This window comes from Nannobrachium achirus (assembly GCF_963921795.1).
Source record: "Nannobrachium achirus genome assembly, chromosome: 2".
Taxonomy (NCBI): domain Eukaryota; kingdom Metazoa; phylum Chordata; class Actinopteri; order Myctophiformes; family Myctophidae; genus Nannobrachium; species Nannobrachium achirus.
The window spans coordinates 62,827,507-62,841,617 of record NC_137811.1 but is presented as its reverse complement, the minus strand read 5'-3'; the positions used below and the strand labels follow the sequence as shown (position 1 = coordinate 62,841,617).

General features: G+C 43.6%; 1 protein-coding gene across 3 annotated transcripts in view; it reads left to right on the top strand.

Annotated features, from left to right (window-relative positions):
- The window catches only part of zyx (zyxin), a 33,046-nt gene extending 19,150 nt beyond the window's left edge, over positions 1 to 13,896 (top strand). For all 3 annotated transcript variants that reach the window (XM_080737731.1, XM_080737732.1, XM_080737733.1), the window contains exons 4-10: positions 376 to 471; positions 1,940 to 2,575; positions 4,753 to 4,894; positions 5,701 to 5,870; positions 8,754 to 8,932; positions 9,415 to 9,535; positions 11,153 to 13,896. In XM_080737731.1, coding sequence (XP_080593857.1) covers positions 376 to 471; positions 1,940 to 2,575; positions 4,753 to 4,894; positions 5,701 to 5,870; positions 8,754 to 8,932; positions 9,415 to 9,535; positions 11,153 to 11,266 — 1,458 coding nt within the window. In that variant the 3' untranslated portion in view covers positions 11,267 to 13,896. The remainder of the gene's footprint in view (positions 1 to 375; positions 472 to 1,939; positions 2,576 to 4,752; positions 4,895 to 5,700; positions 5,871 to 8,753; positions 8,933 to 9,414; positions 9,536 to 11,152) is intronic.
- Positions 13,897 to 14,111: the final 215 nt, after the last annotated feature.

Below are 14,111 nucleotides of genomic sequence, written 5' to 3'. Positions count from 1 at the left end.
ATATACGCCTATAGAGACATGGCCAAAATAGATACGCCAGGTCAGAATCAGTTTTATTTGTCAGATCACAGGTTTACATTTGTAAATCAGTGGGTGAAATACAAAAACATTTGAACATTTGAAAAGTTTGAAAGTGGTTAAGTCTGTCTGGTTTTATACATATTTATTTAGCCATGAAAAGTGAGTGACTACATTGGAACACAGGTTCTTTTTTCCATATCCTGCAAATGTAATGGTTTTGGACGTACAAGGTTTCCGCCTGATAGCGACAATATACAGATTTTGGCTGGTGTGCGTGCCTGCGTGCGTGCGCGGCTGCGCGCGCAAGTTCTGTGACCCTGTTCCATCCCTGTGTTGTTTGTGTTCCTCTGTCAGAGGGGGATGGAGAAGCAGACCAGTTTTGACCAGCAGCTGGACTCACTGACTGACCTGCTGACTGAGATGGAGACCAGAGGACCCTTCAACCCCAAGGTAGCACTGCAGAGAAGAGAGAGGGACATGCAAGAAAGAAAAATGCTTGGAAGAGCAGGAAAGAAAGAGCAGGGGGGGGGGGGGGTGATATCTATAGAACAGAACAGGGGTTAAAAGTTGAGGATTCCACTTAGGATTCCTTAGGGTCTATTTCTGAGATCAGTGCAGATCTGCAAAAAATTAAATAATAAGGTGGAGGTGTAACGATGGCCACGGCATGAATGACAGTCGTCAAAATGCTAGTCAAGTGATCTAAAAAGCAGTTATAATTTCAAGATATGAGTATTTGAATTGGCCAGACTAACAATAGAATACAACAGAAGATACTTCTATAAAATGAAGCATGGATTGGAACACACACACATTCAGGTTAGGCAGTTCAGAACTTAAGGGAAACACCCCAAATATTGGTGTGCGCTGCGTGCACGGCATGTTTCAAAAATCACAAACTGGGACATGGTCTGAAAATAAATTTCAGTCTTGAGATTTTTTTTTTTTTTTGGCTTTAACCGCTGAGAGAAGGAGAGGTTTTAATGAGACAGGGTTGTGGAGCGCATCTCGGAGAGTAGCTGCATCGACACAAAACCATGACAGGATTCAGAGCACAGCTGCAGGAGAACATGAGTGACGAGCCAGGGAGCAGCGCAGAATAAAGCAGAGGGTAAAACCACTGCAGGCTTTGAGTCACAGGAGACTCAGTGTAGGTATTCTGCAACCCCTTAGAGATGGAATGATGCGGTCAGAGAGGGAGAGAGAACAGAAAGAAACGCAAAGCGGGTCACTGGAAATAGTCTGGAGGGGTGCCAGGGTTGGGTGGTTTTGTCTCTCCGTTCAGGTTCGGCACTCAGTGATGATTGAGCCACAAACACAAAAAAGCAGGAGGACAGAGCGTACAAAAAGGCAGAGGGCGGGCTGGGCGGTCAGTGACTCACGCTGAGAGGGGAAGAAATGCTCTGCGAGAGCGAGTGATGCATACACAACCGAGCGGAGAGTGTTGTCGAGTGTGTGATGAGGGCAGATTGCGCTGCCAGGGAGATCTGGAGAGAGAGAGAGGGCCATAAAAGGAGAGTGTTTTTATCCAACTGGGAGGAACTGGTTCGAGCTGCTCCAAATAACCATCAGAAAGACATATTCACGTCTGATAAGCTCAAACTGTGGAGTCCCTCCAAATGTTTGCTTTAGTACAAGTGCCTCTTTGCTCAATGTTATTAAGGAGAGCTGGCTGGCCGCAGCCCCTTGGCGTCCAAGCGCCGCACGCTAGCACTGAGGAATGAATTGATGGAATTGTAATACTTTTACTGATAAAACTCAATGCTGTGTTGTCCATAACAACCTCACATTATTGCATTGGTCCTCTATCTGACCTATTGAATTCAGGGGGGGCTGCAGAATGTATGAGATTACTATCACAAATTGCATTGTTGTAAATGCTGACTCCTCGTTCATATAAGTGTTTTTCTGTCCACAGTTACCAAGCCAGTATTCTTCAGCACCAGCAGCACCCAAGCCCCCGGCCCCTCCTCCCACGGCACCCAAACCCTCGCTCTCCTTCCTGCCTCCGCCGGAGATGGCAGACAAGCCCCCGCCGGCACCGTGGGCAGAGGAGCTCAAAGCCAGAACCAACCGGCAGGGCAGTAACCCGGCTGTGGTTCCCAAGACCGCCTTCGGAGGGAGACCGGCCACCTCAGCCGCCGCCCTGGCACAGAAACTCAACCAGAATTTGAATCACGGCGGCCCTGCGCCGTTCGGCAGCGGGGCGCCCAGGCCTGGCCCCGTCAGCTCGTTCTCTCCTGCGCCCGCTGCTCCCCCTGCCTCTGCTAACTCCTTCCCACCTCCGCCCGCCGCTCCCCCGGCCCCCACCAGCTCCTTCCCACCTCCGCCCGCCGCTCCCCCGGCCCCCACCAGCTCCTTCCCTCCTCCACCTGCTGCTCCGCCGGCTCCATCCACCAACAACGTGGTGCCTCCCCCGGCCTCCAACCACATCAGAAGTCCTCCGAGTGGTCCTCCCACCGGTCAGCAGAACGTGGCCCCCGCTGCTTCTCATCCCAAGACGATTTCATCTTCCTCCTTCCAACAACCAGCGAAAACCCCTAATTCATCAACGGTATGGTCCTGCATATTTTACATAATGGGTCATTCAGTAGATATTGTTCTTTAGACTGGAGCACTGGTTCTCAATGTGGGGTCCAGGCACCCCCAGGGGTTCTTGAGGGGGGTTCCAGGGGATCCCCAGACGCCAGCTAAATGATTTATACGTAGTTGGGAACCAAATCGAATACGTAGTTGGGAACCAAATCGAACCTTGCCGGTCTGTACCTCTGAGGAGCCTTACGGGTCCATTTGGTTGTATTTGGTTTGTATTTTACAGTGTAGATAGGAGTTCCAGAGGTGAAACCCGTTTGAAATGGGGGTACGTGGTCTAATATCAAAGGGGAGTCCTTGAAATTAAAAACGTTTGAGAAGCACTGCTCTAGTGGGGTTTACACAAAGTAAAACGGCTTCAAATGCTGCAAACAGCTTTGTTTCATTCAATAGCCCTTTTTGTTTCCACCGCACTCTGACTTCCTCTGGTGCGGTATCCTCTTTAGATCATCAACATTTATATAGACAATGGGTCGCACTCAGTGGCAAGAGTTGTTTTTCTCTTTTCTTAATTGTATCTTTACATCAATAACAAACATTTCTGCTATCCAGCCTTCTTCAGTGTTCATTCAGTCACACATCTACTACTGTTTCTTTAACAGGTAGAGCGTTGTATGTTCTGCATCTTGTATGATTGCAGGAACAGTAGAATGTAGGCAGCGGTCAACACTCAACAGGAGAGCTACTCCACATTTTAAAAATGAAAGGCAGGACATGCGCTGTGCAAAAGTTTTCAGAAGCCATCTGTCCAACCGTAACTAACCAACAGCTCTATTAGCAGAAGAATGCACTTGCCTCAGCATGCAGGTTTGAACTGGTATAAATAATGGATATTGCACTCGCCACACTACTTACACAACCGGTAGACCCAGCTACGCAATCTGATAGGTCAGAGACCTTATGGTCTATCTGTGCTGTTCATTCCTGTAAAGCACTGGTTCGCAAGGTGGAGTCCGGAGATCCCATCATGGGGTCCTTAAGGTTTCTTTATTCAATCAACTGCCAGAAAAAATAAAAGTGAGTGAAGAAAGAGAGAGAGAAAAAAACACTCTTGATTTTATCCCTCTTGAGGGGGCGGAATTTTCATCTAGTCGCGTCTCTCATGGCACCACCCCCCCGAGATCGTGGGTGGCTAGAATCGCGAGACGTCGGTCTCATTTGTAATGGTCTGAGATATTTCACTTGGCACAGCGGGATATACCGGGCCCGATCGCAAGACAGAGGATCGCTGTCGTTTGAAATGAACACCGATAAACCCCCGGGCACGACATCTGATTGGATCCAACATCGCAATTCGTCTGGGAGGCCTCTTAGGGAGATTCGGGGGGGTGGGGGCTCTCCAGGTAAATGATTGATGGTTAGGAACCAGATAAAAGATAGCGGTAAACGTTTTATATTTACATACTAGTCCATATTTAAACAATATCAGCTTCCCTTTTCATGTAATTATAAGAAAATTACATTAATTTCAAATGCTGGACAATTAATGTGAAAAATACAAGGATAAGTATCCTTGTATTTGTACATTAATCTTAATCTTAGTCTACAGGTTTATACTTTAAGGGTTTGTTTTGGGTCTAGCTCTTCCACTCCTGATATCACAAAACTGCTCAACTGAATGTTGGGGGTCAGATTTAGCTGTTCAAACACCTTTTTCCCAACATTCATAAAACATTTTTATTGTTTTATCAAACAATAAAACAATACATTCTGAGGACTTCCAAATTATAACATAAGTACTGTGGTTTTATTGTTATTATTATTCATTATTTGAATAGCCGGCATTTAAAAGTATCTGTTACCCTGCCTTTAAGGGTCTGTGGTACACCCTCAGGGCTAAATTAACACAGAGGATTCTACCGCGTTCGTTCGTATTATCAACTCAACGCCAGTGAGTTACCATGTCTGTAGTATATTTTCCTTACTCTTGTTTCCTGCTTATTTGTCTTCATGCATCCTGTCTTAAAACAAGGTTTTAGCTCTTGTGTCGGTGACCTGCTTGCCTTGTTGTATTCACTGAACTCACAATAAAGGAACACCTGCAGTATTATGCTTATGTTAATGTGTGTGTGTGTGTGTGTGTGTGTGTGTGTGTGTGTGTGTGTGTGTGTGTGTGTGTGTGTGCGTGTGCGTGCGTAGCCCTCTCCCTCTGGCCCAGCAGCGGTCCCAGGAGGTGGTGTTCCTTTCACCATGAGGGACGTGGAGGAGCTGGAGAGAATGACCAAGGACTTTATCAAAGACATGGACACGCATGCACCGGTCATCACCTCACCTCCTACAGGTACAGCCACACACTATCACTCTCTCACTCAAACACGCACGCACGCGCACACACACACACACACACACACACACACACACACACACACACACACACACACACACACACACACACACACACAGTTCAGAGGAAAAGTGTCAATAGAGGTATTGACACTTTACATTTAATTCAGAACACAAACGGCACTTAATAATAGTCAAGACATTAGAGGAAAATCGCAGCTTATTTCCCAAGACTAATACAGGTAATAGTGATTTATACCCATGATGACAGTATGTAGCAAAATAATCAGGCTAATCATTCTATCCATAATTGCACAGCCCTTCTTCGGTCTAACCTTTGTGTTCATTGTTCACTACCCTGCACTCGCAGAATATTTTAATTGCTAATCAGCCATTTCATTTCATTGCAACCCACATGCACTCTCCTCTTTGTCAGTTGATGGGCAAATCTCACCGGAAACCACCAAAATGTTATCAGGAAAACTACATGATGATGTGTTGTAAAAAATGTCGAGCTCACAAAGCGTCATACCAAGACACGTTGGGAGCTTGTAGATCTGCTATTTTTGAAAGATCAGGAGGAAAAGAAATTCAAACTTTTCACCTACATCATGATGACATGCTCAAAAAAAAGAGAACACCAAGATGAATGTGTTTAATCTGTCAACAACTTCCCACTTTCACTTCCCAGTGAAATGGAACCATTCTATGAGTGAGTCTGTGCTGTGGTATAAAAACTAAAAGTGCTTTAAAGTTGTCAGTGACCTTGTGTGTTTGTACCTCATTCGTCCCTTGTCGTCCCAGAGGTTTGTGGGAAGTGCGGCGAGTCGTTGTCCCGTACCCAGCCTGCGGTGAGGGCCATGGACAAACTCTTCCACTCCAACTGCTTCTGTTGCATGATGTGCCATCGCCCCCTGCAGGGCATGCAGTTCTATGACAGGGACAGCTCACCACAGTGTGAGGACTGCTACATGGTGAGGATACACATTACATACACACACACACACACACACACACACACACACACACACACACACACACACACACACACACACATGCACATGCATATTATAAATGTATCGTCATCCCATCTGTGATTCCAAGATGGCAGCTACTGCTAGTTGCAGCTTCAAGTGGGTACATTCGGTTTGCAGCAAGAAACGGAACAGCACTTCATGTGTTTACAAATGTGCGTATAGATTTCTCCCGAGGGGATGTCGATATATTTCATTCATTGTTTGACTTTGTTGACCACATCGGTATTGGCAATTATGTGGTCGATGTGTCCCGACTCCCGATTTGTAACCTCTTTGAACCTTGCATCCCTATTTTTGGCATGTCATTATAGAAATATGAATAAGGGTTTAAATAAAATAAAGTTAAAAAATAAGGATAACTTTAAATGTACTTGTCCATCCATCCATCCATCTTCAACCGCTTATCCGGAATCGGGTCGCAGGGGTAACAGTTCCAACTGAGACCTCCAGATTTCCTTATCCCGAGCAACATCCTCCACTCCGTCAGGGAGTATACCGAGGCGTTCCCAAGCCAGTTTGGAGATATAATCCCTCCATCTGGTCTTTCGTCTGCCACGGGGTCTCCTCCCAGTGGGACGTGCATTGAGGACCTTCCTAGGAAGGCGCTCGGGAGGCATCCGTACTAGATGCCCGAACCACCTAAGCTGACTCCTTTCCAAGTGTAGGAGCAGCGGTTCTACTCCAAGTCTCTCTCGGGTGACTGAACTTCTCACCCTATCTCTAAGGGAGATACCAGCCACCCGTCTGAGGAAACCCATTTTCGGCCGCTTGCACCCGCGACCTTATACTTTCGGTCATGACCCACACTTCATGACCATAGGTGAGAGTAGGAACGAAGATTGCTCGGTAGACAGAGAGCTTTTTGTTAAATGTATAATTTAGGGTAAATGTTCTCATTTTAATACCGTACAATACATACTATAATTTATTTCTATCTATCAAAAAGTAATTTTAGTTTTCTTTAACTCGTTTACTGCCAATTAAATATGCCTTATTTGGGATCTCCCTGCCATAAATCTCCATAGACTTCCATGTAATTTATAGTGCACAGATCATGCACGCCCATGCACAGATCATGCACCATGTTTGTGCAGGCTGTTCACAGCTTTCAAACAAAAAAATCAGATTGGAAATCCGTTCAGGCATTCTTGAGAAAATAGCCATTATGTTTTACATGTTATGTAAGCAAAGATGGCTGCCCTGTATGAAAGATGGGGTTGTATGGGGGGTGGAACATGCAAAATCGCGATTGAAATCATGTTTACTAGATTTAATGGGGTCTAGTCTGACTCGTTTCAACATTTTCGCAAATTCTTTGAAAATCTACAAGCTCAAGCGGGTCAGCGTGAGCTTGTAGAACTGCGATAAAAAAGAATATTAGAACATTTAACTGATTAATAAATCCAATGCAGATGTTTTCTTCAATCTTGGATGGGGGGGTGTTGATTCCCTGCACCACAGAAGAGAGTCTAAGGATTTGACACTGTCAATGTGTTTGTTTATGCTCAGTGCAGGATAATGCAACGACACTGTGTTTGTGCGTATTTGTTTATGCATAGTGTAGTATGCTGTATCGGGTGTACTGTATACTGTCGTTAGTTGCTGATAGTGCTTTTTTGTGATGCTGTCTCTTTTTGACTGCTAGCTATTGTTGCTGCTCTTGGTTGTGACTTACAGTACTTTTACTCTGTATCTGTACTTTATCTGCTGTTCTGCCTCTGGGAACTGAATTTTCCCATCGGGATTGATAAGGTACTCCATCTATCTATAAGAGATAAGCAAGTGGTGTGCGTGTTACTTTTTAGTTATTAGTTATCTGCAATTAATCACACACATTATTTTGTTTTAATACAGTACTGTGCCAGGCTCATTGCATGTGTTCCACAGTAGGAGTAGTACCACCCCACTATTTTAAATTGGCACCATGGGCTTAGCACTGCCCTGGAGGATTGTAATTGTTTTCCAAACGACCCACAGTGTTTTCCCGTTCAGGTCTACACCAACTGGGATAATGGGCTCAGCTAGGCTTACTTTTTTATCAGGCACGATGCTTAAATGTGTACTTTTTTCCCCGTTGTTTATTGACCTTTTCACTTGATCACAGGTTTATACAGTCTGTTGTTGTTAAAAACACTGAATTACAGTCAAAATCTCTAAGCTACAATCTAATGACCTCATAAATAAATCTAAGATCTAAAGTATGGGGATTGGTGGTGATCTCCTGTATCTCTCAGTTTGGCATCTTGGGTGGTCAGTTTGTTTGAGGTCCTTGTTTGATGGCCTGTGAGCAGTGGTGGAAAGTAACTTAATACATTTACTCAAGTACTGTAATTAAGTAACATTTTGCGGTACTTTTACATTACTTGAGCATTTCTTTTTTTGGTGATACTTTTGTACTTCTATTCACTACATCTCAGAGGCAAATATTGCATTATTTATTCCACTGCTGCAAGCTTGTAGATTGGCACTTCTCACCTATCTACAAACTTGGTAGATTGTACTGTAGGAGGTACAGTAGATGAGATTGCATGACTCACCTACTGTACAGGACTTACACGCTGGGGAAGGCCAACTGGGCCGAAACCTCTGTTTGTTTGCTGCTGCTGGGGGTAAACCTTCAATAAACATGAAGAATTCGTTCTTAAGTGAGTACTGGTGTCCTTGTTCTAAAGTTCATTGTTTTCCCGAACCGTGCACCCAAGACTAGTATATTGTTGCACTTTGACGACGAGTGCTCCTCTTTCCTTTTCTGAAGAGACTACATGACTCCCTAATGTCTGATCCCACCCTCCCCCACCCCCTGTTGTTCATCCTGTTCAGAGCTCTCTGGCGGTGTGTTCACGGTGTGGAGAGAAGATCACGGACCGCGTGCTGAAGGCGGTGGGCCAATGTTTCCATGCTCACTGCTTCCGCTGCAGCACCTGCGCCTGCAGCCTGGAGGGGGTGCCCTTCATCACCGACGACAACAACAACCCTTACTGTGTCCAGGACTACCACAGGTACATGCAGCAGCAACCCTTACATGCAGGGTTGGATTTATATCTGTCTCCACGTCAGCAATGTTTCTCTTCTTGGCAGTATATCACTTGGTCATTCATCTTTATCACCAGTGGGTCAGGCTGAAGTATACACTCATTTCATTTTTGGTAGTGTAAGTGATTATAAAACAGCTGATCTACAAGCTCACAAAGCATTGCAATGTGACACCTTTCGAGCTTGTAGATCTGTTATCTTTGCTAGTTGTTAAATATATACTGTAGGGCCTAAGTGATTAAGAAAATGTTCCCCCTCTTTTTTTTTTTGTAAACAGATCAAACCCTGGGTAGATGGTACTTTCTGTGTGCGTGTGCGTGTGCGTGCGTGCTTGCGTGTGTGTGTGTGTGTGTGTGTGTGTGTGTGTGTGTGTGTGTGACACAGAGGCAGAGACTCAATGAAAGACATGAATGAAAGGTCACACCTCTCTGTCTCCTGTGTGTTCCAGGCGTTTCTCTCCCCTGTGTGTGAGCTGCAACGAGCCCATCATTCCTGCCCCGGGCAGCGAGGAGACGGTCAGAGTGGTCGCCCTCGACAAGAATTTCCACCTTAAGTGTTACCGCTGTGAGGTGAGACACTTACCACACTGACTGCCCTGGAAAGTAATTTGAACAAAGTCTCCTTAAGAGTAGTCCGTTCACAGGGGGCACCATCTTGGTACATTCCACATACGTACTATATCGTTGTTGTCGGGTGGAAAGGAAACTCGTAAAATATTCCTTTTTTGTTCATTTAAAAACTATTTAAAGTAGTGAAAATAGCCGATCTACCAGCACGTGCGAGGCGTTGTGTGCTTGTAATTCTGCTATTTTCACTTGTTTTGTGTGACAGTCTTGTCACACAAAGCAGGGCTTTACTTTACGAAAAAACGTACAAATTAGAAACTTGGAGATACAAGGTTTCTGCCCGACAGTGATAAACTATATGCTCTGACAATACAAGAGTTCTGTCTCTTGAATGGGAACTCCGCTACATCATAAGTTCTGACATACATACATACTCTGTTTGTAGGATTCTCTTCATGACATGCAGACAGGAGCATCTATTGGCCAGTTTTGCTGGCAGTTTATTAGTTTGTTTTTGGTGCCACCATCTTTAGCTTTTAAAATGTTTCCATTGCTGCCTCCTCTATAGTATACTGTCTCTGATTGTAGAAAGTTGTATGTGGGTGTGAATTTCATCACAATCATATAAACCACTTTGCGTCCCTATTTTGGGCATTATATAAGTCATTATAGGCAAAATCCTTAAGAAATTGCTAATGTTTTAAAAATGTCATAGATAAAAATGATTAAAATTGTAGACCTACAAGCTCACAACATCAGTCCAGCTTCCTATTTTTTCCAGTACTGGAGACAACCCATAGAACATTATCAAATTCTTTGCCTCCGGTGACCGGTATGCATTTTGTATGAATTCCTCTCACAGACTGGAGGGGAGATCAATATTTCAAAAGCCCTTTAGTTTTTGAAAAATAACACTTTATGAAACTTTAACAACGTTCTCAATCTTTTTTGTACCCGGCGACCGGGGACATTTTTCTCACTGACTGGTGTGGGGTGATCATTATTTAAGCTGTGATTGGCGTGATACGACAGTTTCATAAATCACACCCTGTCATGACTCATGAGATTAATCCTGTGGTCGGATCTGTGCTGGCTGCTATGTTAGATTGATAAATGAGGGCCAATGTGTGCCAGTCTGCAACAGTTTAACACAATAAGCCAGGGGTCTTCAACGTTTTCAGTCCAAGGACCCCTTAGTTTAGATGAAGCAAGGACCCCCACAACCTGTTAATATATTCCATATAAGTTTCATCTTTTGACAGCACAATCATCAGTGTATTTTGGAATTGTGTCAATTTGTGTTTTCAGATAGCTAACCACTTAAACCGTCAATACTTAAAAAAAACTTGACCTTTCACTCTGTACTTAGTCTGCTCTTTTCCCCCTCTACACCAAAGCTATTTGCCGAAAATAGACGATCTACAAGCTCACAACGCCTCGCAGCGCGAGGCGTTGTGAGCTTGTAGATCTGCTATTTTTGGCAACATTTCTCAGAATATGGACGCTAGGGTTCAAGTGGTTAATATAAAAAAAACCTGTAGTAACTCTGAGGACCCCCTAGGGTCCCGGACCCCCTGTTGAAGACCGCTGCAATAAGCCGTTCTCCCTGCTTTTTTCTAGGACTGCGCCCGCCCCCTCTCCATAGAAGCAGACGCCGACGGCTGCTACCCGTTGGACGGCAGAATCCTTTGCATGAAGTGTCACACCCAGCGAGCCAGGCAGGCCATGCAGTGATGGGCGGAATCGGCCATCACTGCTCTATATATGAACCAAAACTCAAAAGCACAGGATTCATTCAGCTGCCATTTTTGCCTTTGCGACAGGGCTTTCTACATGTGCGCGGGTGTGAGTGAGCACGCTGACTGAGTATGAGCGTGCAAGTGCGAAGCGGCGAGATTGCATGATGCCGAAACATTGTAATGTTCTCTCTCCTTCCCCTGTTCGGTGCAGAGGTAATGTACTGCACCGAAAAACAGACTTTCCTCTCCACAAATCTCTCTTCTCTGCTTGGCCTTCTTTCTCATACCAGCCTATAATTCCATCTCCCGTTCTATGTTTACGCAGAATCTCCCTGCAGAACTTGCACAAGACCAGCTTTGTCAAAAGAGCAGCCACATCAGTGTCCTTTCCTACTCGCCTTCGCCTCATGGGTTGCTAATACCCCAATTAATATAACTGCTTTATGGTGAGGTGTACTCCTGTCCATCTCTTTGCCTGTCAGTGTTATGATTGGTGAAGGTGATGGGTAATGATATTTGTACTAAAGTATGGAAGCCCATTTCTGCCACTGAGTAAAATGTACAGGTACCCTTTTCTCTCACACATATGCAACTTTATATCTATGATGGGTGTTTATCTTGCAGTTGTGAGAACTTGTGACATATGTCAAAATCTTGAAATTTTCGTTTTTTGCATTCTGAGGTATAAAGTCAACTGTGTCTCAAGTCTCAAAGCAGGCCGTTTTCATTTTATTCAGTGACATGAGAAATGGGCTTCACAAGTCTTTCTCTGACTTTTTGACTCTGGTTGGCTGGTAGGACAGTACACCTTTATGCCCTTTTTATACTTATAGTGGGTGTTGCGCACCGAAAATAGCAGATCCACAAGCGAGTGTTTTGCGACGCGACATGATGCGATGTGAGCTTGTTGTCCGGCTATTTTTGGTGTATGACATGGCACGCAAAATCAGGCAATAGCCTGCAAACCTCTCGCTTATCTGCCCTACAGATTGCTTTCTCTCACCGCTTTGCTCTCACAGCATGGCATCCTATGACCTGACTGCAAAAAAGAAAAGAACTGCCCAAAACAGTGAATGTCGCTCTTGTTAGTATTTTATCTTGATGTGAATTTGTTGATTCAATATACAGTAGGCATGCCCTGGTGACAAATTACTTGCATTTGTTGTTGCCCTCGTCGTATGATCACACAAACTGAGGGCAAGCCGAGATCAAACTGATGGTTCTCTTGTGAAAAGAATCTGATGCTGATTTTAAAGCGCTTTAAAGTATTTTTGCATGTTATTGCCAAACAAAGAGAACAAAGTTAAGCACAGATTCCATTCCAATGAGCTCATGGTGTTAAATGTAAGCGTGGTAAATGTTGGCTGCCCAGCTGGAAACAGGACCTATATCATGTGATCATTGCACAGTTCCATAATGATGCCTTTTTTGGTGAAATAATGTATAGAAATGATTAATATCCCTTTAGTCTCAGAATGACGCTAATGTCACAGCACAAGATACATTCTGTTAACGAGTGCATTATGGAGAAATGTACTGTAATGATGACTTGCTGGAAAAATAGTTTATTTTTCTCTTTTTATTTGCTGGCAATTGCAGCTCTGAATGGTCAGTTTCATGTTTCTTACAGTATTAAGTGCATCATTGAAAACCCTACTGTAATGAAAACCCTACTGTAATGACACCTTATTAGAACCTTTGTTTTCTTTGCTCAACGGTTACCAGAATCAGTCTGATATACAGTTTGTTCCGATCGTACAGAAGTACAGTCTAATAGCTTTGAGCTCCATTCCAACACAGTGAAGGCCATTTATTGTAAACATATAGTGATCAACCTTCCAAAAATGTATTTCAAATTTGACAGTGGAAATGAAAACCACTGCCTGTGCTTGTGGCATTCACTCATTATGTGTTTCTTTTGGTATACTATTTCTTTTATTTTGTGTTGTGCACAGTATATCGGTCATGTTCGTTTTTGATATTATCCCAGTGAATACCACTATTTTCCATTCATCTATTGTACTTTTGCGTGTTTATCCGATATATGATACTTCATCAGTTACATTGGCAATGTGCCTTCTCGAGCTTTTGTATTCCATTGTTGTCATTTTGTATTGAGCCTGCCTTCATAGTTATCCATTCCTTTAAAAAAATAAAAGTTCCTATGTGTTCTCAGATTAATCCTGGCACAGTAAAACAGCATTTAGGATGGTTACAGAACATCCTAACCCTATGGCCAAATGTGACTTAGCATTGCATGCTAGCTGTGTTGTTGTTGTTGGTGGTGTATCATGTTTTTAGTATTAATATCACCTTTAACTTTCTTTTCTTTACATTTTTTTTGCACAAACTCCTTTGTGACAATGTCTTTATCATCACAGCGTGCTCACATTTTATGGGGCTTTCACAGTTGCATTTATTTAATGTTAAAATTGTCCAGTGGTATTACATTAATTATAATTGCCTTGTCTTTCCATATAGTTCTCTTTTTATTATAAATTCCTTTTACATTTGTGTGAATGTGTATTTGTTTACGGTTAAACATGCCTTTATTATTTACCTCCCTCCTTTCATTGGGCTGTATTAGGACATTTTAAAAATAAGTACATAAATAAACCGCTAATTGCCAAAATGTCTACTGTCTGTCTTAAATTAATGTGACTTTTAATTAAACCCACCTGTTGGCAAAGTATAATCCCTGCATCTTGGAAATGTGTGGCGGTGTAGTTTTCTATCACCATATTTTGTCGTCCTCTCCTCTCTGCTGTTCATGTGACCTTCACAAAACATGTTAAGTTCAAGCTCTTTCAATTATGTGTCACGGAGACTGGCTGTGACCC